Source organism: Erythrolamprus reginae, chromosome 3 (genome assembly GCF_031021105.1).
Source record: "Erythrolamprus reginae isolate rEryReg1 chromosome 3, rEryReg1.hap1, whole genome shotgun sequence".
Classification (NCBI taxonomy): domain Eukaryota; kingdom Metazoa; phylum Chordata; class Lepidosauria; order Squamata; family Dipsadidae; genus Erythrolamprus; species Erythrolamprus reginae.
This window is the reverse complement of record NC_091952.1, coordinates 91,104,065-91,129,268: the sequence shown is the minus strand read 5'-3', so window position 1 is coordinate 91,129,268 and position 25,204 is coordinate 91,104,065. Positions and strand designations below refer to the sequence as shown.

The 25,204-nt window shown below is 43.3% G+C and overlaps 1 protein-coding gene across 1 annotated transcript in view; it reads right to left on the bottom strand.

The window, feature by feature from the left end:
- Window positions 1-8,139: 8,139 nt before the first annotated feature.
- Window positions 8,140-25,204, bottom strand: part of ST6GALNAC3 (ST6 N-acetylgalactosaminide alpha-2,6-sialyltransferase 3) — a 445,976-nt gene continuing 428,911 nt past the window's right edge. Inside the window, exons 4-5 of the mRNA XM_070746190.1 lie at window positions 13,643-13,750; window positions 8,140-9,766 (exon numbers count right to left, since the gene is read on the bottom strand). Of these exons, the coding sequence (XP_070602291.1) occupies window positions 9,580-9,766; window positions 13,643-13,750 (295 nt within the window). The 3' untranslated portion in view covers window positions 8,140-9,579. The remainder of the gene's footprint in view (window positions 9,767-13,642; window positions 13,751-25,204) is intronic.

The window sequence follows — 25,204 nt, the reverse complement described above, 5'->3', positions numbered from 1 at the left end:
TTTCACTCGTGGAATGAGATTAAATTTAGTAAAGTAAGTGCAAGTTAAATATAACTTTTGTACTGTTTAACTATTGCAAGTTTCACTGAAACCCACATTCAGTCAGGAACACTTACAGTTATAAATTTAGCTTTTGATTTGAATGTTCTTACTTGGATGTCAATTCCTATAATCAATTGGAATTAAAGTGGATTCTTTATCATTACTACCACTTACTGAATCAATACTTTTTGCAGCTTTTATGACAGAAATTATGCTCTTCAATAAACGGGATAACTTTGGAGGGATATGTGAGTATAAATGCCAGATATAATTAATTAAATTATGCTAGGAACATAATAATTTCCAGCCCCATCCTTAAATCCACATTTGAGTGGCAATCTTGAAAGGTGCAAGATATATAAATGTAGAAAAGCAACCTAAGAGAATGTGTTCGTTAATAGGGGCCTTCAGTTATGCTAGCATATAATTGCTTAAGATCAAGATAAAGAAAAAAATATTTAAGAGATAAAATGATTGTACCACAGTACAGAGGGTGCTAAGATGAAAGACAACATTGAAAGTAAATTAAATGATATTGTTCTGTCTGGGTGCCCCCAGACTTCAACACCAACTGAAAAAAGCAGCCAGACACGCTGGTAAAAGCAAGGCACTTTATAGTTGGAAAAACAAACACAGAGAATAGGCGTTGATTGCTTACCTGAACGCCTCTTCTCATACGGTGAGTGGGTACAGCAGTCACGTGGGTTGCTCCTGTCCAATCCGATGGGAATGAGCCTAGTATTAAAAAAGCCTGCTGGATCCGCCCCTTCCCCAGAATTCGCGAATCCGTAGACTAGGCTCAGTAGAGAAGCTCCATAATGTTCAACTCTCATGTGTTAGAAGAAAGGTAGGAATAGAAGTCATAGAAGACCACACAAAAGGGAGGGAAGTGCCTGCTGTACCCACTCACCGTACGAGAAGAGGCGTTCAGGTAAGCAATCAACGCCTATTCTCCGTACTGAAGGAGTGGGTCCAGCAGTCACGTGGGACATACCCAATAGATAGGTCCCTAGGGTGGGATTAGATTGCTATCGTGAGAGATAACGGATTGGAGTACCCTTCTGCAGCATCCGCTGAGGCGTAAGAATCGATTTTGTAGTGCCTTATGAAGGAATTTGGCGAGGCCCAAGTGGCTGCTTTGCAGACTTCCTCCAACGGGGCTTGAGTCGCCCAAGCGGCAGATGTGGCAGCACTTCTGGTGGAGTGCGCTGTAATATTCTTTGGAATGGAGATGGAGGCTGTCTCATAGGCCTTAGAGATGGTCCCTCTGATCCAACGGCCTATTACTGATAAGGACACTTTGGATCCCATGGATCTGGGATGATAGGCCACGAAGAGTGCTTCAGACCTCCGAATGGGTCCTGTGCGTTGAATATCAATTTTTAGCGCTCTAGTAAGATCCAAAGTGTGCCATCTAATTGCCAGGGGGTGCTCCCGTTGGAGACAGAAGGAAGGTAAGACAATATCCTGGGATCTGTGGAACATGGAACTGACCTTGGGTAGAAAGGTGGGGTCCAGTCGCAGAACCACCTTGTCCTGATGGAACTGACAGAGGTCCTGCCTGATAGAGAGGGCTGCCAACACAGATATGCGTCGGGCGGATGTAATCGCCACCAGGAATGCTACCTTAAAGGATAGGTACCTGAGGGACGCAGATTTCAGGGGTTCGTAGGGTGCCTGAGTAAGGGAATGGAGAACCCGTGGCAAGTCCCAGGAAGGATATCTGTGGATCTTAGCAGGTCTGAGGTTGGCCACTCCTCTGAGAAATTCTTGGATTTCCGGAAAGGAGCGGAGGGGCTGCCTGCGAGGCCCCGCCAAGACAGAAGAGATGGCTGCCAGGTGGCGACGGATGATGCTGGTAGAGAGGCCTTGGTGGAAACCTTTCATGAGGAAGGAGATTATCCTGTGAATGGGAAGACACAGGGAAGATAAGCCCTCCTGTGAGCACCACTGATGGAATTTGGACCAAGTATGGTCGTATATCCGGTTGGTAGACCCTCTTCTAGACTTCAGGATGATTTCCACTGTGTCTGGGTCGTACCCTCGCAGGTCTAGGTCTCTCCGGATAATAGCCAGGCGGTGAGGTGGAACGACTCCGGATCTGGGTGGAAAGAGGCCCCCTGCCGCAACATATCCTCCGAAATGGGGAGTCGCCAGGGGTCCTGGACGGACAGCTGTTGGAGGTCCGCGAACCAGGGCCTGCGAGGCCAGTGAGGGGCGATCAGAATTACTCGAGCCCTCTCTAGGATGATCTTGTGAACCACGTCTGGCAGAATTGGAATTGGAGGGAAGGCATACAGAAGACCTGGAGGCCAAGGGATCCTGAGAGCATTGATTGCCTCTGCTCCCGGGGATGGAAACCTGGAGATGAAACGAGGGAGCTGGGCGTTGGCTTCGGTCGCAAACAGATCCAGCACTGGATGGCCGAACCTGAGGCAGATTTGGTGGAACAGTGCTTGATGGAGATTCCACTCTCCTGGATCTATGGTTGCTCGCGATAGCCAGTCCGCTTGGACGTTGAGGCTCCCCGAGATGTGATCGGCTAGGAGCGACTGGAGATGTTTCTCCGCCCAAAGGCCTAACTTTAGGGCCTCCCTCATGAGGGCCTTGGATCTTGTGCCTCCCTGTCTGCAAATGTGGCTTTTGGTGGCTATGTTGTTGGTAAGAATCAGAACATTCTGGTTGGAGATATGAGGTTTGAATTGCTTTAGAGCTAGAGACACAGCTCTTAATTCTAGCCAATTGATGGGCCTGGAAGCCTCCTCCGGTGACCACGTGCCCTGGGCTAGTAGACCCTGGGCATGGGCTCCCCAGCCCGAGAGGCTGGCATCTGTGGTGACAACAAACTGGTCTGGGCACCGGAAGGGAGATCCCTTGTCTAGGGCTGGAGAAGTCCACCACTTGAGGGATCTGTGAACTGTCGGTGGAATGGCGATGCGACGAGTCGAGTTGCTGTGGCCCGATCTCTGGAATGGTAACGGAAGCCACTGTAGTTCCCTGGCGTGAAGGCGGGCCCAGGGGACAATGCCAATACATGACACCATCTTTCCCAGTAGGGAGGATAGGGTGACGATGGAGGCAGATTGCTGGGATATGGTGCGAGCGATGAGATCCATCATGCTGCGTTTTCTCTCAAGAGAGAGGAAAATCTGGGATATCTCAGAATTAATGACAGTTCCCAGATGTAGAATGGAAGTAGATGGCTTAAGGTGGCTCTTTTTGAAATTAATAGAGAAACCATGGTTCTGTAGAACCGACATGGTGGAGGAGAGATCTGCAGCCACTCCATCTTTTGAATTCCCATGAAGTAAAATGTCATCTAAATAACATAAAATATGAATGGGCGTGGCCCGGATATGAGCCGCCAGGGATCCCAAGAGCTTAGTGAAGACTCTGGGAGCTGAGGAGAGCCCAAATGGCATAGCCCTATACTGAAAATGTCTGCCCTGAAAGGCAAAACGCAGAAATTTTCTATGGCCTTTGGCAATGGGGATATGGAGGTAGGCTTTTGTAAGGTCTAGGGAGACCATAAAATCCCCCGGATGCAGGGCGGCTAAGATGGAGGATAGGGAATGCATTTTAAATTTCCTATATTTTATGAATTGGTTCAATTTTTTTAGGTCTAAAATGGCTCTCCAACCTCCAGAGGACTTAGGGACCATGAAGAGGATGGAGTAGAAGCCCAAGCCTCTCTGGAGAGAGGGGACCGGCTGGATAGCTTTAATAGCTAACAAATGAGAAATAGCCTCCTCCATTCGGATACGAAATGTAGAGGAGCTAGGAGAAGGACAAGAAATAAAATGGTTAGAGGGAGGAGAAATGAACTCTAAACGGAGACCCCTTTCCACAGTATCAATGACCCAGGGGTCCTTACAAGAACGGTGCCAGGCGGAGGAGAAACAGGCCAGACGACCGCCTATGGGAAAAGAGGGAGACTCACCATCTGGATTTTTTGGAGGCTCTGGTAGAGGAGGATCCCCTCTGGTAGCGGGAACCTCTGCCCCTGGAGTTTCTAGATTGGGATCGAAATCGAGGGGAATACTGACCTGGATTCCTTTGAAAGGCGAACCCTTGATCCTGTTGACGCCCTGTGCGCCGAAAGGACTGCGGTTTAGAGGCCTTCTTGGTGGTAGGTCCTAAGACCTTTTTCTTGTCCGTGGTCTCTGTGAGGAGAGGGTCCAGAAGGTCTCCAAAGAGGAGATTGCATTTCAGAGGACCCATGGCTAACTGCCACTTCTGCCTTACTCCCGCCTGCCAAGGGCGGAGCCATAGAAGTCTTCTGTCTGTTGTGGAGGCCGATACTGACCTGGCTGCAAATCTGGAAGATTGGAGAGTAGCATCTGCTACATATTGGGCAGCTGCAAAGATTTTGTTGAAATCTTGTTGGCCTCGTAGATCATCTGGAGGTAGATGTTGTTGGAGCTGACGAAGCCACAAGAGCATGGCTCTGGAAAAGAAGGATGCTGCTGCAGCACTTTTAATGGCCCATGAGTCAGCGAAGAAACCTCTTTTGAGCATTTGCTCAAGACGCTTGTCTTCTGGACGGAGGACCTCCTCTGCTTCACCAGGCATGGCAGCAGCCGAGTGAAGGGTTTTCACCGGATCATCTGGCCTGGTACAGGCTAGGAGTTCCTCATAGGAGGGAGAGAGCTTGTAAAGCTTCTTGTCCTTGGAAGTGGGAGTGAAGCCAGAGGTTGGGTGGTCCCACTGTTTGAGCAAGGTGTCCTTAAACAATTTGGGCATAGGAATTACCTCATTGTCTTCCTGTTCTTCCATGAAATAAGGAAGATTTTCCTCCGGAGGGTCTGTGGAAGGAGTAGCCTGCTTTTCTTGCGCGGCTAGCCCCGTGGATACTCTTGCCTTAAGAAGGAGAGATTTGAAGAGTTGAGGTGGAAAGATGGATGCTGGGGCTGGAATCTTAATTTGAGAGTCCTCATCTTCCGACAGATGCTGAAAGGGGTCATCATCCTCTTCTGCATCCACGTCCTCATTCTCTTCCTGAGAGGAATCAGAGTCCTCCATGACTGGGGCTCTGTAGGAAGGAGAAGAACTCACGGGACGGGAGGAACGTGGAGGGGGATGAGACAAGGAAGGAACATTGATGGCCGAGAGTTTAGCATCAATGGTTTTAGTCAAAACAGACAAGATAGACTGAAACTCCGGAGGCAAGGAAGAAATATCAGACGGAAAAATGGGAGGATCCCTGAAGGCCTGAGAAGGTTCTGGCTGGGAGGAATCCTCAGTAATATCTGGCTCCTCTGGACCTAACCCCATAGGTTAGGTTGGGGTGGATTTAGGTTTGGCTCATCCAGGGATAGCACAGGAACCCAAGAGAGAGGCAGGTTAGAGGCCTCTGGGGGGGGGGGGTTGGATTCACATGCACTTAGGCCTGCACCTTTAAACGTTTGGCTGATTTATCATATATTTTTTGCAGGGCTAGGTCCCTTCTCTTCTCAGCCCTGGTGGACTTAGCCAAGGAATGGGCCCCTGAAGAAGAGGAGGAAGAGGCCTGGGGGATATTAGTAGATTCATCACCAGTAGGCCTAACCTCTCTGGGACCTTTAGTAGTGCCTCTCTTGGGAAAAGAAGCCATAGTCTGAACAAATTACAGAAGACGAGGCTTGAGCCAAGAATTTTAGGGGGGAGAAGAATTTAATGAGCTTCCCAAGAGGAGAGGGGACCCTGCTCCTAGGCCCAGGAGCGGCTGCGACTTAGGGGCAATCCGGACAGTACCAAGAGTTCGTGTCCCTAAATGCAGCGTGGCAGGCCTCACTAAACTTAAATTAAGTAAACCAAGGCACACTGGTTGGAGGCCACTTCCATGGAGAATAGACCTGAGGGACTCACAGCTACTCCAGGGTCAAGCGGCGGACTGGAAGCACTGATGGCTGACCAAGAAGAGCAAAACCGAAAGTGCGAAGTTACTGGGCGCGAGGGTCTTCGCGCCAAAAAACCTGCTCCGTTTAATTTGCAATCGGAGGGAACTAAGTCCGGGAGACAATCAGGTTCCACACCGCAGGAGGTAAATAGCCCTTAAATCGTTATGTAAACAGTGGCTTGCCCCGGCAGGACCTCCAGGCCGAGAGGAATAAAGTTAAATTCCAGGCCGGCTGCAGCGACAGCACGGAGGGAAAATAAACCGCGAATGGCTGTGCCGCTCACTTCTCCCCCAAACTCGAAGCCCGGTAGGGCTGAATAGAATCCACTGCCGGCAAGCTTTAATAATAGAATAATCTTACTGTTTTTAGAAGAGAAAGATCGAAGGGAAGGTGTTTTGAGAGGAACGAGCGTTCACACGACCGCTGGATAGCGGGACTGAGCGAATTCTGGGGAAGGGGCGGATCCAGCAGGCTTTTTTAATACTAGGCTCAGTCCCATCGGATTGGACAGGAGCAACCCACGTGACTGCTGGACCCCCTCCTTCAGTACGGAGAAAAACCTGTTCTTCCCAACAGACAGGCTATGAGGCTATTCTGAAGCTATTAATGCAAATATTACTCAAATTTTATATACAGGTAGTCTTTGCCTTATCACCAAAATTTCTGTTGCTAAGCAGGGCAGTTGTTAAGTGAAGCTGGCTTGTCCCGTTGACTTTGCTTCTCAGAAGCCAGCTGGGAAGGTTACAAATGGTGATCACATGAGTCAGGACAGGGCAACTGTCATAAGTACTTGCCAGTTGCCAAGCCTCCAATATTTGATCATGTGACCATGGGGATGCTGCAATGATTGTAAGGGTTAAAACCAATCTTCAGTGCTCTGGTATCTTCAAATGGTCACCAAACAAATGGTTATAAGCCCAGGACTACCTGCAATTGAATCCAAAACACTGCAGGGTATATGACTCAATCATTGGGGTAGTGTTTATGTGGAAAATCAATTCATATGTTGGGGGTAGATTTGTACTGAAGGTCTTATTCCATCTTAGATACTGTGGGCTGACAATGGAAAAAGCAGAGCATGATGGAATATGGAACCAAGGCCAAATATGGTATGGATGTTACACTCTTTTTCTTTGCCATTCCCTTCTTTCTTTCTTTCTTTCTTTCTTTCTTTCTTTCTTTCTTTCCATCCCCTACTTTTTCTTCTCTTTGCCTCTATGGAAGGACAAGCTCTTCTTTCTACAAAGCTAAAGAACTGATTGCTCAGAGGAAAGTTTGGAATTAGTTCAAGGGCAGCAAATTCAAATTGCCAACTTTTGATTTCTCCCAAATGGCAAACCCAGAAACTATTAAGATCAAAGAGATCTGTACAACACAATCAAGGGAACAGTTAAAGGACAACCGAGTTTCTCCTCTCTTTCTTTCTTTCTTTCTTTTAGATGTGCCAATGACCATAGTATTGATTTACTATTAGAACTTTCAGCTTCCACTTGGGTTGGTTCTTCTCTGTGAACATCTACCCTACAGATTCCAAAGTGATTTAATTTGATCATGTAATTCTAGAAATACTGAGGATGTCTAGGAATCAAGTATTCTTGACACTGCTGTAACTAGGAGGATTTTTTGAAAGGAAACTGGTAGTATAAAATGGATATATGTGGGTGTTATACATGTGATTGCAAATTCCTAAATCCTACTTTAATATCTCATTAGCATTTATATCATGCTATGCCTACCAAGTACAATGCATAGGTAGTTCTATATAAAAAAGAGAAGTATCTGGTTTTCAAAAAGATATATAACATATTAAAACAATTCAAACAAATCAGAAGTAATAATTTGGTCATGGGGGGGGAACTGGAATCAACAGAAGAATAGTAAAAATGCGGAGCACTGGAATATATTGATGGTAAATGATATTTTTCATATACACATTCTGTCATAAACTTTGACTGCTGAACCATCTGACACAACTTTGTGTTTTCTTTGAGGTAGTGACAAGCTTCCAAATAAAAGACAGACTTGTGGTAACTCATTAGATACTACCAACATTTCTCAGGATGAGAACGAACAATTTGCCTTTGGATATTGTAGTAGAAGATCCTTGGGTCAAAATACACAGTCACACAATATGTAGCAGCATGGCACTTGAAAAAGTGGAAATGGGATTATATAGGGCCTACAGACCTCCATATACAAATATACAATACAAAAAGCAGTCCTTATACAAACTTTTTAATATGTAAAAAAATATGACTTTGCTATCGCCTTTTCATGATTCAGCAAAGCAATACAAAATGTGGGATGAATTCAATACTTAGCCTCTTTGAGCACTTTGTACAAAAATGACCAATCCAACTTTTTTTTTCAAGTTTTAGCAGTATGATTACAGTATTGCAGTAAGGATATCCAAGTATTTTGCAGTTTTTAAAGGAACTTTTTGAAATGATATGGAACTTGAAGTCATTTAGGCTGTTTTACACACACTCACGCACACGCACACACACACATCGGATATAAATTGAACTTAAAAATAGAATGAATTTTTTTTATAATGTCTGTCATTTTTTTCTTCCCTGCTTTTTGGAGCTCATATCTCTGTAGTAAATCTTTCTAAGTAAAATGGAATTTAAATGATCGAATGCTTTGTATGCTCTCTGAGGCATGGATAAAACAAGGCGTGTAGCACTTCAATTACACATGGGCAGCTCAAGCATTCTAGGCTCTCTTATCATCAAAGGGGGGGATGTGAAAAAGAATCTTTTGAAGAAATTAATCCACACCCGAGCTTTCAGAGTTGGAATGTCGCTGTAGAGTTTCAAAGAAATAATTTCATATACACGGGTTTAGTATTCTTAAATAGGAGCTAAGGAGGAATATGTGCCAAAAATCCTTGAACTTATATAAAAAAATATAAATAAGCATATTTGATTGGTTTTTAAAAAATCACTGCAGCTGCATTGATTTCTTTTCACAACACCCTTGGTGAGGTAGGCGTTTGAGAATCACTCTAGATCACAAGAAATGTCATTGCCCAAAACTCTATTACCTGCTGGGCTTAGATACCATTCTTAGTTGTGTTCCAAAAAGGGAATATAACTTAAATAAATAGATGCTGAGAAAATGGAGACCATGTCAGAACACCTGGAGGCATTCTGCCAGATGGATTGTCTCTGAGTTCAGACCTAGTTAGCTTTCTTCTAGAAATCAAGTGCAATCAGGATCTTCTTAGCACATGTCTAAGTGGCTCATTTGCAGTAAATCTGCAGCCATGCAAACTGTATATTTGCAAGACCAATTTGTCTGGCTGTTACTGCCCAAAAAGCGAGTGGGTTGTTTTAACAGTAACATTTATCATTGAAATTCAAGTACTAGAGACATTATCCACAGAACCCAAAACACTGAGCTTGTATAGGATAGTGTTTTCCCCTCTTGGCAGAAGTTCATCCTCTAAGCAAATAAGCTGTGGCCATGTTGAACTTCTAAGGAAAAAAAAGAGATCCAGTTAAAATGAAACAGAATAAGAATCCTCCACAGCTGAGTACACACAGACACACAAACAGCACACGGCAGAACCATCACTTTCTGCGCTATCACCTAAGGAGGATTGTCCATTTAAATTCAGGGCCTACGTTGTGGAAATTTGGGATAACCAGCATCAAGACAAAGTCCAATTAGGGTGTGTAAATGTTATCGTATGTTTCTTAGCCCATTCGGCAAATACTTTCTTTTCTGTGATGAACCTATGGCCTCCGTAGGGTGCATTTTCATGAAGGAAGTACTCATCGCACTCACTCCTCCCAGGTTCATAGTAGTGATATGGGACTTTCCTAAAGCCTTCTGACCTAGAACAAAGTCAAAACACAGACATCGATGAAATACTCTTTTTCCACTCCCCCCACATTGTCATCACAATGGTGAGACCTTTCTCTTCTGCTGCCCCCCTCCCTCCAGAATATTTGGTCCTCAAAGGTGAAATTGACCCATAGTCTTTTTAGGCCTGGCATTGTGTGAAGACTTGCCTCTATCAACTGGCCTTGAGATTCAAGGCCAGCACGCAACTTGGGTTGGTGATGATTGGTAGCCTGAGGGTGTTCACCCTGCCTTTTAACCCTCCTTTTAACCTCTAATTTTATTCTGTTTTTACTCTAATTCTATCTCTTTTATATGGCTTGATTGTTTGTATTTGTGAACCTCCCCAAGTCACTTTGATAAATAAATATGCTATACACATGTTCTATCTATAAGTGTACAAACAGCTTTTTCTTGCTGTAACCCCCCACACATTTGTAATAACAACCTTCAAACTTCCAGAAAAAAAATCTGGAAGTAACAGGTCAGAACAAATGGAAAGCCCCAGGTTAGGGAAGGCTACTTTATCTATAAAAAAGACAGCTAGGTAGTCCTTGATTTACAACCAGTTATTTAGTGACTGCTTGAAGTTACACTGAGGAAAAATGACTTCTTATCATTTTTTACACTAACAGGTAAAATTCTATGGCATATTGTAAGGATGGTGGAGAGTGATGGTGGCTTTCATTTTATCATGCAACATGGCTGCTAACTCAGAGATTCTAGCTGAATTACATCTTGTAGTGTGACAAAGCAAAGAGAGAAGCCTTTTGTTCTAGTTCCAAACATAGCCATGATTGTCATCCCTGGGCATAAAAAGATTCTGACTCTGAAACTGCATGACAGAAAAAGCCAATGCCAGCAATATTTTTCTTACAGCCTGATTCAAGGCCAGTGTGAAAGCAGCTTTGGGTCTTTGTGGTATTATCACGAAGGCTAGGTTTTAAAAGAAAATAAGTCAATTGATATATATTCTGGCTCAGCTGCAGTCTATATGAAACCACAATAAAGCTAATCTTTTCTTTGAAGGACTATGAGACATTATGGGTGGTCGGTTTCCAGACTTGTACAAATTCTGGCCCAATGAACTTTCCAGCTGTTTTTGTAAGGAGCAGGAATGCTTGGTTCTTTGAGACCTCCCATAACTGAAGAATTGATAGCCTTTTCCTTCCTTTAGTATTGAGAAATTCGCAGAAGGCTATCATCTATTATCTTCAAACTGCTTTCATGAAATTGGACGACAGAAGTAGTGACAGTGTAGAAGTGCCTACATCAGAAGCTAGAAATTTATCTATTAACATATTTGCACAGACAGACACCAAACCTATCACAAATGGTAGTAGATTCGGAACATTTTTGTGGGAAATAAATACACTTTGTCACTATGCTTCACAACAGTGTTACCCTTAATAGCTTTCATATAATATTCAACAATTATTATATGGGCAGTACTATTGATGTGGTGGCCAAGAGGTGGAACTCTTGCCTCACAATCAGGAGGCTGAGAGTTCAATCCTAGGCTGAGGCAGATATTTCTCTCTCTGGACACATTGAATATATAATATTCAATGAATATAACTCCGCATTGGCAACAGAAAGGGCATCCGGCCAATAAACACTGTTTATTGCTCTGACTTCACCCCACAAGGAATTATGGGGTCATTTAAAGAAGATTATTATATGGGCAATACTTGACTTATGACCACAATTGGGCCTGAAATCTCAGTTGTTAAGTGAAGCAGTTATTAAGCAAGATGTTACGTGACTGTTTTGATCAATGACTGCAATTCTGGTTCAATCAGACTTCTGGCCTGCTTCCCACCTCTTGTACTATTCTGCAAATGGATGCTATTACCAAGATCCTTAAAGCCGCCTTAAAATGGAACCCAAAGAATTGTGAGATTTGTACCCAGATGGCTTCTGAAGGAGGATTGTGTCTCACATCAGCTGAGTATATCCGTCAAAGGTTGTAGATGAACAGAAAGATACATGATGCCCTGTGGGGCCTTGGAGCTGGCTGAGGGCTCTTGTGTGTGGCTGGGTGGGGAGCAGGCTGAAGCTGGGCAGGGGACAGCAGCTTCATTTGTCCTACTAACCCTTGGAGTCAATCAAGGGCTCCCATGGGTGGCTGGGTGGGCAGTTCCCCTCTGTCCCATCTGCTTATGACCGACTCTGCCAGCTACCCTATCTACCTTTTGGGGAAACCAGAAAGAGAAGATTGCAAATGGCAATCCCATGATTGTGGGATACTTTACAACCAGTAGTAAATGCTAACGGATTTCCAAATAACAGCTATGTGGTTTTGTGTTCACAAAGGAGGGGCAGAATGATGTTTCAGAACAGCTGGAACTGCTTCATGGGCAATAAAAGCATCCTTCTGATGCAGTCGTAACTCAACAATTACTTATAATATTGGAACAATGGACGAATTGTCAGCACTAGATTTATAGAAAAAAATATACGCATAACATCTTAGTTTGATTAAGCCCAGTTTAATGTACTGTATTTTTTGGACTATAAGACGCCTAAAAAAGTGGAAATGTCTGTGCCACTTATAGAATGAATGCCCTGACCACACACCAGCCCCCACCCTTCGGCCTCTGCCTCTCAGCAATTTGCCTCCATGCAGCAAACAACAATCAGCCTGGTCTGCTTCAGCACAGCCCATACAGTATACATTGGTGCTGCTGCCGGTCGTCACTGCTGCCACCTATTGATGCTTCCTCATGCTCCATTTCATCCCATGTCTTTTTGGCCTCTGCCTGCCCCATTTTTGCCCTGCTTGCGTCCTGTTTTTGGTGGCGGGGATAGGCAGCAGCCACGATTCCTGCTGCTTGGAACGGGCCAAAAATGGGGCACGAAAAGGGGGTGCACAGCGGTAATGGGCTACAGTATATAACTATGTCATAATACTTTCAGACTCAAAAAATAATTAAGAGAGGAAAGCAATGCTAGCTTAAACAGGGAATTATGAAAACAATATAACATCTTGTTCATTAGACTCCACCAGGCTTCTAAGTGAGTTTATAGGTTTTGTTCCTGCATATTAGGGAATGGTTTGTGTGTTTTTATTCTTTTAAAAATGTGCAGTCTTTGGGGAGATCACAAACAGCTTTTATAAGCTTCATTCTTCAAAATGACAGGAAACTCTGTTATTATTTTTGGAGGCTTGTAATTGGCAGGAAAGGAAGAGTAGGGGCCAAATTAAGCTCTGGGATTGCAACATCCTAATTCGTGGAATGTAAGGATGCTTTTCAAAGAAGGATAAACAACAGACACAATATTTTTTTTGTCTTATGGACTTTCCTTAAATTGGATCTCACTTTATGCCCACAAAGCACTGATTTTTGTAGCCAACTCTGAACTTCAGCTTTTTTTTACTGCTGTAACAGAACTTCCTAATGTGTACATGGTTTATACATCATAGGTTTCTAATTAGGTAGGGAATAATTGCACACCAACCTCTTTATTCACTGTGGAAGATGAGAGAATTTGAAAAGTTTGCTCAAAATCTGCTCAAGAGCACATTTGTGCTTCCTAACCTGAACATTTTCAACTCTACAAAAACTGTGGAAAGCAAATATACTTTCCTATTTCTGCAGTTCAGTTCAACTTTGGCAGAAAGTTCTTTAATGTTAAAAGGCCTTTATAGCATTGGTCATTACATTTTTATAAATAATTTTATTTATTCAATACAGTGTATCATACAGAGTCTAAATACACTGTCAATAAAGTGCGGTGTCAATATAGTTCTGCTAGGCAGTGGCTGCCTAATGCATTTGTCGGGTTTATGATATTAAAATGAATCGTGAAATTTTGACAGGGCATTAGATCTGTGGACGCATCAAAATAATGTGCTATGATCTTACTTGCAGTAGGTGTCATTTATCATTCCGTAGACATGTATTCTGTAGCAGGCATCCATTGCTAGAATTAAGGTGAACCAACCAGTGCTGAGATAGGAGCCAGACTGGATTCTGTAAAAAAACAAAACAATACAAAGAAGTACATTGAGAAACTGCTTATATTTTCTTAAAGACATTTTTATTTGTTGCAAATAAAATATTTGTTACAAATAAATTATTTGAACAAAAACACTGATAAACTGACTTAAATGTTTAATGATTTTGAATTAGAGCAAGTCCATCATACTTATGTGTTTGACTTGCAAGGGTCAGCATGAAAAAGAAATGCTTTATAAACTTTAGAAATAAGAATAAGCAGTTTGTTTTTCAAATGTAAGCAAGCATAAATCTAAACTTTTATTTCTGGAATTTGGGAATTTATTATTACTGTTGTAGAATGGCAATAGTGTACAAATTGAGGATAAAAGTTTACAATGAGAATGTTGATTTGGTTAACTGAACGTTGAAATGGTAAACCTCCTGAACGCCTTTGCATTTAAATTCAGTAATAAATAGAAATCAATGTAATAATACAAATCAGTATAAATTAATTCTAGCTAGCCAAATCCCATTTTATTCTACTGTATATGTACTGGGAGTAAGATGAAACCAGCAAAAACATAAAGGATACACAGGTTCTCTTAATATTGCCAACTATGTTAACTATACCTCAAGAATAAAAGTGGAGAAAACCCATGAAGCATTTCTTAGAGGTGGAAAAAATGGATGCTCTAGAAAAAAAAATGAAATGCTGCTGTTTATACACAGCATTAACATAGCTAGACAAGCCCATGCATCAATCAAGTTTCTCATTACAGAACATCCTACCAAAAGCATTTACATGTCACCAAGAAATACATCAGTTTATTGTCCAATTTAATCTCCACTGACACAATGAGGACTTTATCAAATCTGCCCTGGGTAAAAGTGTTACATCACTATCAAATCACCTCAAATACAGGCAGACCTCGACTTGTGACCACAATTGACCCCATTTTATGTTGTTAAATGAGTTTTGCCCCATTTTATGACATTTCTCACCACAGTTGTTAAGTGAATTACTGTAGTTGATAAATTAGCAAACTGATGATTAAGTGAATCTGGTTTCCCCATTGACTTTTCTCGTCAGAAGGTTCCAAAAGGGGGTCACATGACCCTGGGATGCTGCAATGGTCATAAGTATGAACCAATTACCAAGCATCTGAATTTTGATCACATGGTGTTGGAGATGCTGCAAAGGTTGTAACTGTGAAAAACGGTCATAAGTTACTTTTTTGAATGTCATTGTAACTTTGAACGGTCACTAAATGACCTTGTAAGTCAAGGTCTACCTGTATCAATTCTTGTTTTAGAAGGAACTAATTCTACTTTTGCAGAAACAAAGAAATTAACTATACATGTTGACAATAGATCAGTTTCCTATATAATTACAGTAAGCAGGGATGTTGTCGTTTATGTTGTAAGAATTAAAAAAAAAATGCTCACATGCTTTTCAGCCCATGTTGACAAAATAAATAAATAAAGATATTTCTTGAACACATTTAGAAGACCTGTCATCTATCTGAACATTTATACAAAAAATGTAAACTGACAACATGCTATTTCAATAGAATACTACAAGTGCATCCTTGACCACTCTGATCTTGATGGTCTGTGTGGTAATGTTATATTTCTATAAATATTCCTGATACAGTGGTACCTCAAGATACGAACCCCTCGTCTTACGAACAACCCGAGATACGAACCCGGGGTTCAGAAAAATTTTGCCTCTTCTTACGAACTTTTTTCGTGTTACGAACGGCAAACCCGAACTTCCGGGTTCGGCGTTCGGGAGGCTGCTGGGAAGCCCCGCAGCCCGGCTGTCACCTTTTAAAACAGCCAGGGGGCTTCCCAGTTGCCTCCCGGAGCCAAACCCGGAACTTCGGGTTTGGCGTTCGGCTTGGAGAGGCTGCTGGGAAGCCACCTGGCTGTTTTAAAATGTGACAGCCGGGCTGCGGGGCTTCTCGGCGGCAGCGTTCAGGAGGCCGCTTTGGGTTTTTGGCTGGGAGGGAGGGCAGGAGGTCCGACGCTGGGGGAGGGAGTCAGGAAGGTCCTCTTGCTTCCCCCCCTCAGCGAAAAACACAAAGACGGTCTGCCATCGCATGACAGGCAGGGCGGAGCAGCGTGGAGCAAAGGGAGTCTGAAACCGCCAGCAGCTTCAGTTTCCCATTGCTCCGCGGGCGGCGGCAGACCGCCTTTGTATTTTTGGCTGGGGGGGAAAGCAGGAGGCGCAGGATCAGGCCGGCGGCGGGCACGGGAGAGGCAGCAGGTCTGCATCCTGGGTGGGCGGGCCGCGGGCGAGGAGGCGCGACTGAGCGGGCCGGCTCAGGCTCTGGCTAGGACGGGGCGGGCAGCAGCAGCTGGGCGCGGCAGCGAGGGTGCGTCTGACTCGGGGCTTGCGGCGCCTGACGCAGCGGGGAACAACAGCGTGGGAGACAGGAGAGGACCAGGCAACCGGAGCAGCGTTGCCGCTGCTCCCGGCTTGGCTTCCCTGGCCGCCTTGGCTTCCCTGGCCGCCTGGCGCTGCGATCTTCCAATCTTCCCTTGGCGATCTTCTGATCTTCCCTGGCTTCCCTGGCCGCCTGGTGCTGCGATCAGAAGATCGCAGCGCCAGGCGGCCAGGGAAGTGGCCAGGGAAGTGGCCAGGGAAGTGGCCAGGGAAGCCAAGGGAACATCGGAAGATCGCAGCGCCAGGCGGCCAGGGAAGCCAAGGGAAGATCGCCAAGGAAAATGCCCAGCCCAGCCCCCCCCCCAGGCGTTTTCCTGGAAGGAATGCCATCCACCACCGAGCTTTTCGTAATCTGTTTAAATTTCCTTCACTCCCCCCCCAACATTCCCCGCCTTGCCTCGCTTGACTGGCCAGAGGACATGACATTCACTGCCTCCCGTGCCTGCTTTGGCTTTGCGATTGGACGCGCCTCCCGCCGCTCTGCCCAATCGCAAAGCCAAAGCAGGCACGGGAGGCGATGAATGTCATGTCCTCTGGCCAGTCAAGCGAGGCAAGGCGGGGAATGTTGGGGGGGGGGGAGTGAAGGAAATTTAAACAGATTACGAAAAGCTCGGTGGTGGTGATTGCACTCCTTTTAGAAAAACGCCTCCACGGAGGCTGGGCTGCACATTTTCCTGGAAGGAATGCCATCCACCACCGAGCTTTTCGTAATCTGTTTAAATTTCCTTCACTCCCCCCCCAACATTCCCCGCCTTGCCTTGCTTGACTGGCCAGAGGACATGACATTCACCGCCTCCCGTGCCTGCTTTGGCTTTGCGATTGGACGCAACTCCCGCCGCTCTGCCCAATCGCAAAGCCAAAGCAGGCACGGGAGGCTCCATTCTGTTCCCTGCCGGCCCGATTGAGCGGCCGGCGGTCTCCATTCAGGGAACAGAATGGAGCCTTCCGCGGCGGGGCTGGTAAGGGGGGGAGCCGAGGGGGGAGCCGAGCCCAGCCCCGTGGCATTCGCTTTCCTCCCGCCCGCAGCCGACTGATCGTGGGCTCCTTCGCAACCTCGGAGAGCTTCCTGGTTTTCGTGAGCTTTCATGCCCTGGAAGCTCTCCGAGGTTGCGAAGGAGCCCACGATCAGTCGGCTGCGGGTGGGAGGAAGGCGAATCCCCCGTGGGCTCCGTTACATCTTCCGCTGCCAGCCAGGCCATGCTGACGGCAGCGGAACAATCGCCTTCCTCCCGCCCGCATCCGACTGACCGTGGGCTCCTTCCCGAGCTCCCTTCCTGAGCCTCCCGTTTTCTCTCCCCCCCTCGCCCCTTCGCCTCCCTGTGTTCCTAGGAGAAGTGCTGGGGATTGAGGCAAGACAGACCTTCTGCTCCTCACCAGCACTTCTCCTAGGAACACAGGGGGGCGAAGGGGCGAGGGGGCGGAGAGAGAACGGGAAGCTCAGCATTCCGTCAGCCGCAGCGCTGGCTGTCAACTTTTCTTTTTAAAACTGGGCAGGAGCTGACTTGCCTCCCCAGTGCTAAAAAGAAAAGTTGACAGCCAGCGCTGCGACTGACGGAATGCTGAGCCTCCCGTTCTCCCCCCCCCACCTTGCCCCTTCCGGTTTCGGCGTTCGGGAGACCGCTGGGTTCCCAGCTGTCTCCGAACGCCAAACACCAAAGCCGAACTTCCCGTTCGGCTTCAGGAGACAGCTGGGAAGCGGCGCGGCTCTTTTAAAAGATGACAGCCGGCCTGGGGGGCTTCCCAGCACCCCCGAACCCTGTGCTGGGAAGCCCCCCCAGGCCGGCTGTCACCTTTTAAAACAGCCGCGCCGCTTCCCAGCAGTCACGGAAAGCCGTTTTTTTGCGGGGGGTTTTTTGGTTGCACGGATTAATTGACTTTACATTGTTTCCTATGGGAAACAATGTTTCGTCTTACGAACCTTTCATCTTACGAACCTCCCCCCGGCACCAATTAAGTTCGTATCTTAAGGTACCACTGTATATTGATATTTCCTTTAATAAAATTGTGCCTTTGTATGTCTGTAATTATTCCTTCTCTGAAAAAAATCACTACTGCACTATTTGGTGGGAGGTCTCTTCACAATCTTGGGAAGGGGTGTCCAACTTTGGCAAATGTAACACTTGTGGACTTCAATTCCCAGAACTGGCTGGATGGGAAACTCTGGAAGTTGAAGTCCATGGGTCTTTAAGTTGCCAACGCTGAAAACTCCTGCTATAGTGTCTTTTAAAAAAAAACCTACTCAGAAGTACAACTCACTGAACTCAGAAAGAATTAAGAAAGAAAACAACCTGGAAATTGGCCATAAATACAACTCATTCAATGTGAGAAGTACAAATAAAGCCACACTAAAGCCAAGCTATTTTTTTTAATGCTCGCAACTGCCATCTTTGTTCCATTATCTTTATCCTTGTCTTTATTTATCCCCGGAGTTTCTCCAGCCACTCAGAAAAGTGTTCCCTCTAGCCATTGGACTTACTGCTAAATACATTCAGAGTTCTTCTATTAAATTTGGCAAGAGACCAGAGAACAGCTATCACGTCTGATGCCTTGCATTTAGCTGTCTTTGTTTTAACCAGTGTCTTGTCTGTGCAACAGAAGCACCAAGTTTGGCATTTTAGAAGATTCTTTTATCAGAGGATTATGAAAAAAGAGGATGCTTCTGATAATGAATCTTTCCTGTGAAATGCAATATTGCCAATAGCCTCTAAAACTGCTATAAACAGGAGCAAAACAAAAGCTTTTTTTAAAAAAAATACATTAAAAAGAATTAATCAATACTTCATGTCTTACTTTAACACTATTGGACCTTAGTCTTCTCATCAGTATACTCTTCTGGCAAGTTAAATAAAAATAACACGTTCTCAGATATTGGTACGAAGAAATGGAAAACATGACAAAATATAAATTCCATAGTTTAAAGCAAACGTCCAATTTCATCTGTTTTCCCTTCTGAAGAAAGGTATGTAATGAAATGAAAACAGATGGTTTGTAACACCTTACAATTCAATCTGAATTCTCTAAACATATTTCTACAAATGAAGAAGTTGGCATTGGAAGTGTGAAAAACAATTTTAAATTTTCCAGAAAGGTCATAAGTTTCTAAGTAGTATTGTCAATCTCTTCCAAAACATATTGTGAATAAAGTTATACCTCCTGTTCAAAGCTATAACAATAATATAAACTGTATATTCCACACTTCCATTTTCAGGCCGGTATACAGAAAGCCAGAAAAGTTTTATATGGTTTGTAATAAAGAACATGCACTCTAAAATTATTTAGCATGGGACAATTTCTTAATTATTTCTTATATGTTTGCATGAAAAACTGTGCATCCTGAATATGTGTCCACATTACATGCAAATATCATGCAACTAATTACTTGGAAATTTGACCATGTACATACAGTATAATGGGCCTAAAAGCACTGCTTTTGAGTAGTCACTACAAATTCAGATTCTTCTCAGACCCATCTGTGTTTTGATCTAGTTATTGACAGGTGTTAAAAGCGAAGAACATTTGTGGTGTTCAAGGCTTTATTATTGCTACCTATATACAATGATTTAGTCAATTAAAAGTCAAAGCTAAATGGGTGCTAGATAAAGGTCAATCAAATTCATTGGGTGGCTGAGCCTGGGTCTTTTGTGGAAACACAATGACTCCAAACTGATGACACATTTAACTCTGCCTTCCAGGTCAGCCTGCTCTTCTACAGTTATGTATTCTCCCTGGTTAGAAATAAAACGTATCCCAATATGTCATAGCTCAAAGGTTCCAATCCTGGACATTGCAAAATGAAGTGGGAGTAAGCAATATTCAACATTAAACAATCTTCTAGTTTGATCCAGTCATTAAGGCAAGGTATAAACCAGGAGACAATAGACTAACAATCCTGGGTCTAGAAAGTTTAGAACTACGACGCCTAAAACACGATTTAAGTATTGCCCACAAAATCATATACTGCAACGTCCTACCTATCAATGACTACTTCAGCTTTCAACCGCAACAACACAAGAGCACACAACAGATTCAAACTTAATATTAACCGCTACAAACTTGACTGTAAAAAATATGACTTTAACAATCGAGTTGTCGAAGCGTGGAACTCATTACCAGACTCAATAGTGTCAGCCCCTAACCCCCAACATTTCTCCCTTAGACTATCCACGATTGACCTCTCCAGGTTCCTAAGAGGTCAGTAAGGGGCATACATAAGTGCACTAGTGTGCCTTTCGTCCCCTGTCCAATTGTCTTTCCTTTATCTCATATATCATATATATTTTCTTCCTTTCATATATCTTCTCCTCTATTTTTATATTTTTCTTTATATATATTATCTCATGTCTATTCTCTTCTATATGTATTGTGTATTGGACAAAATAAATAAATAAAAATAAATAAATAAATAAAGAGTTCTAGTCCTGCCTTGGTCATGAAAGCCAACTCAGCGACTTTGGGCCAGTCCTTCTCTTAACCCAACCTAACTCAGAGGGTAGCTGTTGTAGGGAAAATTATAGGAGGAAGAAATATCAGGTATGTTTTCCACCTTGAGTTACTGCATATACAAAAATAATAAAAGCAGTAAACTAAACAGCAAATAAAAAAACCACCAAATAATCAATCTTCTGGTTTGTAGGGGAGTGTGGCTAGAAACTTATCAGCACTGTCTGTTAAATGCCAAAAGGCAAGATCCGGTGTTTTGATTTGCTTCTTCGGTTACCTTTTTTGTTTCTTGTTTGCTTTTGCTTGAGAGAGAATTTTGCTAAGACAGGTTTAAATGTCAATGACTTTTGACTTCAGATAGGAAATAGTGATTTAAGTGGCAGAGAGGTGTAATTTCACACCACAAACATTGCTTTAAATGACAGGTACTTTGACTTTGAAATATTGCTTCAGGCCCAGTTAGCTCCTAGTGGGAACCATACCTGATTTAATGAGCCACTCACTTTCATTGTAGTAGAGGAGCATGCAAATATGTAAATAAACAAACCCGGGCTTTGTTGCTGTTTTTAACATAAACATTCCTTTCCTAGAATGTCTTTCTCTCTCTCTAAATATGGCAACTTGGGGAGCTATAATCCTTTCCGATTTAAAGAAAAAGTATGAGGGAAAAAATGTGGAAAAAGTGAACGGGGGCATCCAATCTATATGAACATTGTGACTTAAAATTCCAAAGGGAGCAAATCTTATTGCTGGGTCTTTCCACTCCAGTGCCATTGCTTGATAGGAGACAAAACTATGCCACAAGGGCCAATAACTATTCTAGAACAGCTCCCCAGAAACCAGTAATAGAGAATATATGTAGCTCAAGAATGAACTGTGGGGCCTTGGTTTCCCTGAGGATGTTTGTTTCCATCAGATGTTTCATTATCATGCTAGGTAACAGTATCCGTTTCCAGGGGAGTGAAATTTGCTGATTATTTATATAAAATAGTTTGACCTATTTACATATAATAATTTATGCCACCAATTGTGGTTTGTGTGACAGTTGATAGTTCTTTAACTAGGGTATTGTTTCTTCCCTGATAGTTTATCTGCTGTTTCCTGTATATCTGAATGTTGGTTGCTGATAATGATGTGCTCTGGGCTGTTGGTTTTCTTTTTTTAGCCTTTGTTTATATTTATTTATGTATTTATGTATTTATTGGATTTGTATGCCGCCCCTCTCTGGAGACTTGGGGCGGCTAACAGCAATAATAAGACAGCGTACAATAATAATCCAATAATAAAAACGATTAAAAACCCATTAATATAAAAAACCAAACATACATACAGACATACCATGCATAAAATTGTAAATGTCTAGGGGGAAAGAGTATCTCAATTCCCCCATGCCTGGCGGCAGAGGTGGGTTTTAAGTAGCTTACGAAAGACAAGGAGGGTGAGGGCAATTCTAATCTCTGGGGGGAGTTGGTTACAGAGGGCCGGGGCCGCCACAGAGAAGCCTCTTCCCCTGGGTCCAGCCAAGCGGCATTGTTTAGTTGACGGGACCCGGAGAAGACCCACTCTGTGGGACCTAACTGGTCGCTGGGATTCGTGCAGCAGAAGGCGGTCCCTGAGATAATCCTTTTAATGATGTGTGTTTGTGTGTGTGTGAGTTTCCCATGAAGGAAGAGACTATACCCCAACCAAGACTGAGAGGACAAACTACAGGTGAAACTTGAAAAATTAGAATATTGTGCAAAAGTTCATTTATTTCAGTAATGCAACTTAAAAGGTGAAACATAATATATGCAAGACAAGATAGTTTGAGCTGTGATTTGTCATAATTATGATAATTATGGGGTACAGCTCATGAAAATCCCAAATCCACCATCTCAGAAAATTAGAATATTGCATGCAATCAATAAAACAAGGATTGTACATAGAAAAACATCGTACCTCTGAAAAGTATAAGCATGCACATATACTCAGTACTTGGTTTGGGCCCCTTTTGCAGCAATTACTGATGTGGCACAGAAGCTATCAGCCTGTGACACTGCTGAGGTGTTATGGAAGATCAGGATGCTTTAATAGTGGATTCAGCTCTTCTGCATTGTTTGGTCTCATGTCTCTCAGCTCTCTCTTCGCAATGCCCCATAGATGCTCTATGGGGTTTAGGTCAGGCGAGTTTGTTGGTCAATCAAGCACAGTAATCCTATGGTCATTGAACCAGGCTTTGGTGCTTTTGGCAGTGTGGGCTGGTGCCAAGTTCTGCTGGAAATTGAAGTCAGCATCCCCATAAAGCTCGTCTGTGGAGGGAAGCATAAAGTGCTCCAAAATCTCCTGGTAGACAGTTCCATTGACCCTGGACTTAATGAAGCACAGTGGCCCAATACCAGCAGATGACATGGCTCCCCAAATCAATACAGACTGTGGAAACTTTTGCATCTCATTTGGAAACCAAGGACCCAGATTATGGAGGAAGAATGGAGAGGCACACACTGTAAGATGCTTGAAGTCCAGTGTGAAGTTTCCACCCTGTTTCCACGATAGCCTAATTTTTCGAGTTTCACCTGTACTGTATATAAACAACCAGCAAACTGCACTACAGTATCCCTTTTGGAGATGTCTGGAAGACAGATCATACTTCTATAATACCAGTGGAAGAGAATATTTATAGCTCAGGGTTCAACTGTGGGGTCCTTAGTGCTCTATGAACTTGCCTGTTTTCTTGTAGACATTTCATTACCACACTAGGCAACATCATCCATCCCCGTTTTCCTTTTAGCACTGACAATGTAAACTAATGTTACCTGCAAGAAAACAACCAAGCTCAGAAAAATTGGGTCCATACCTACATCTGTTGGTATACTGTGTAGGAAAACCTTGATCCTCAAGGTTCCATTCAAGATTTCCTATTCACTCATGCAAGGCACCATGAACGAAGAGCATCCAATACAGAAAAAAAAAATGGAGACTGAAAAAGTCACATGATATTGGTAAAGTAATCTTGAAAGAAGGGATCTAAGCCCTTCTCTGGGCTGGCATCGAGAAAAGGGGCAGAATTGTAGCCAAGTAAATCTTCAGGAAGGAAATAAGCACTGCTTGAACAGGAAAGAGACATGACAAGTCTGAAACAAAGGGTAAGGAAAGAGCTGAGGGCCCAGGAACTGAGAGGAAATGTATCTAAAATTTGGACTGAAGGTTGAAAAATCTATGATTTAATGGAAAATCAACCCAGGGAGAATCCCTCCTCTCCAAGAGAAAGTAAAAGTTTTACGATAGAGAATATCCTACGAAAATAGACTAACCATCCTGGGCCTAGAAAGCCTAGAACTACGGCGCCTAAAACACGATTTGAGTATTGCCCACAAGATCATATGCTGCAACGTCCTACCGGTGAATGACTACTTCAGCTTCAACCGCAACAACACAAGAGTACGCAACAGATTCAAACTTAATACAAACCGCTCCAAACTTGACTGTAAAAAATATGATTTCAACAATCGAGTTATTGAAGCGTGGAACTCATTGCCGGACTCAATTGTGTCAACCCCTAACCCCCAACATTTCTCCCTTAGACTCTCCACGATTGACCTCTCCAGATTCCTAAGAGGTCAGTAAGGGGCGTACATAAGTGCACTGGTATGCCTTTCGTCCCCTGTCCAATTGTCTTTCCTTTCTCTCACTTATCATATATATTTTCTTTCTTTCATATATCCTCTCCTCTAAGTTCACTTTACCCTTATATATATTACTACATGTCTATTTTTCTTCCTATGTATTTGTGTATTGGACAAATGAATGAATGAATGAATGAATGAATGAATGAATGAATAAATAAATAAATAAATAAATAAGTTGATTGTGATCAGATCTGTTTTAAGGTATGCTAGCCTGCTGTGACCTTTATCCAGCCATTTACTACTGCATGGAATGTACAAATAGAATTCACCCCAAAACAAAGGACAAAGTCCAGACATGTCATTTCTGTATAATTTGAATCATTATGTAATTGACATAAATGGATATGAATGATATAAAAATGTCAATTATGTAATTTAACCAAAGATGTAAATTACATTAGTGACATAAATTGAGATTTAATGAATGCCCCATCCTGCCAAATGAGCCGTTAAATTGAAGTTTTGCTATACCTCTCTGTTGCCCTCCCTTCATGCATTCCCCCCTCCAGAACAGGCCATCTTATGACGTGATCTAAAACTTAACATACTGTGTTTCAGGTGAGAAAAATGGTTTGTTACTTGGAAGGCATCATAAATTATCTAGATGACCTAGACATCTGACTGATTCTCATAATGCAGATTTATAAAGAGATGAGATTTGTCTTTCTGCTGGACCCTATGTCAATATAGAAGAACCTTTTATAAATCCTTATAAATATCCTGTGCTGTTTCGACTCCAAAATGGGATCTGAAAGTTTTATGTGTTTCAGCTAGGCAGCACAGATGTTCATAATGTCTAACTACCTTCCTTTTTTCTATTTCTGTTCTGAAGAAAAACGTTAGCAAATGGATTTTATCTAAAATTATGTTGTATTTACATTTTATATAAGGTAGTAGCAGAATTCTAATCAGGTATCCTATCAGTTTCTAAAT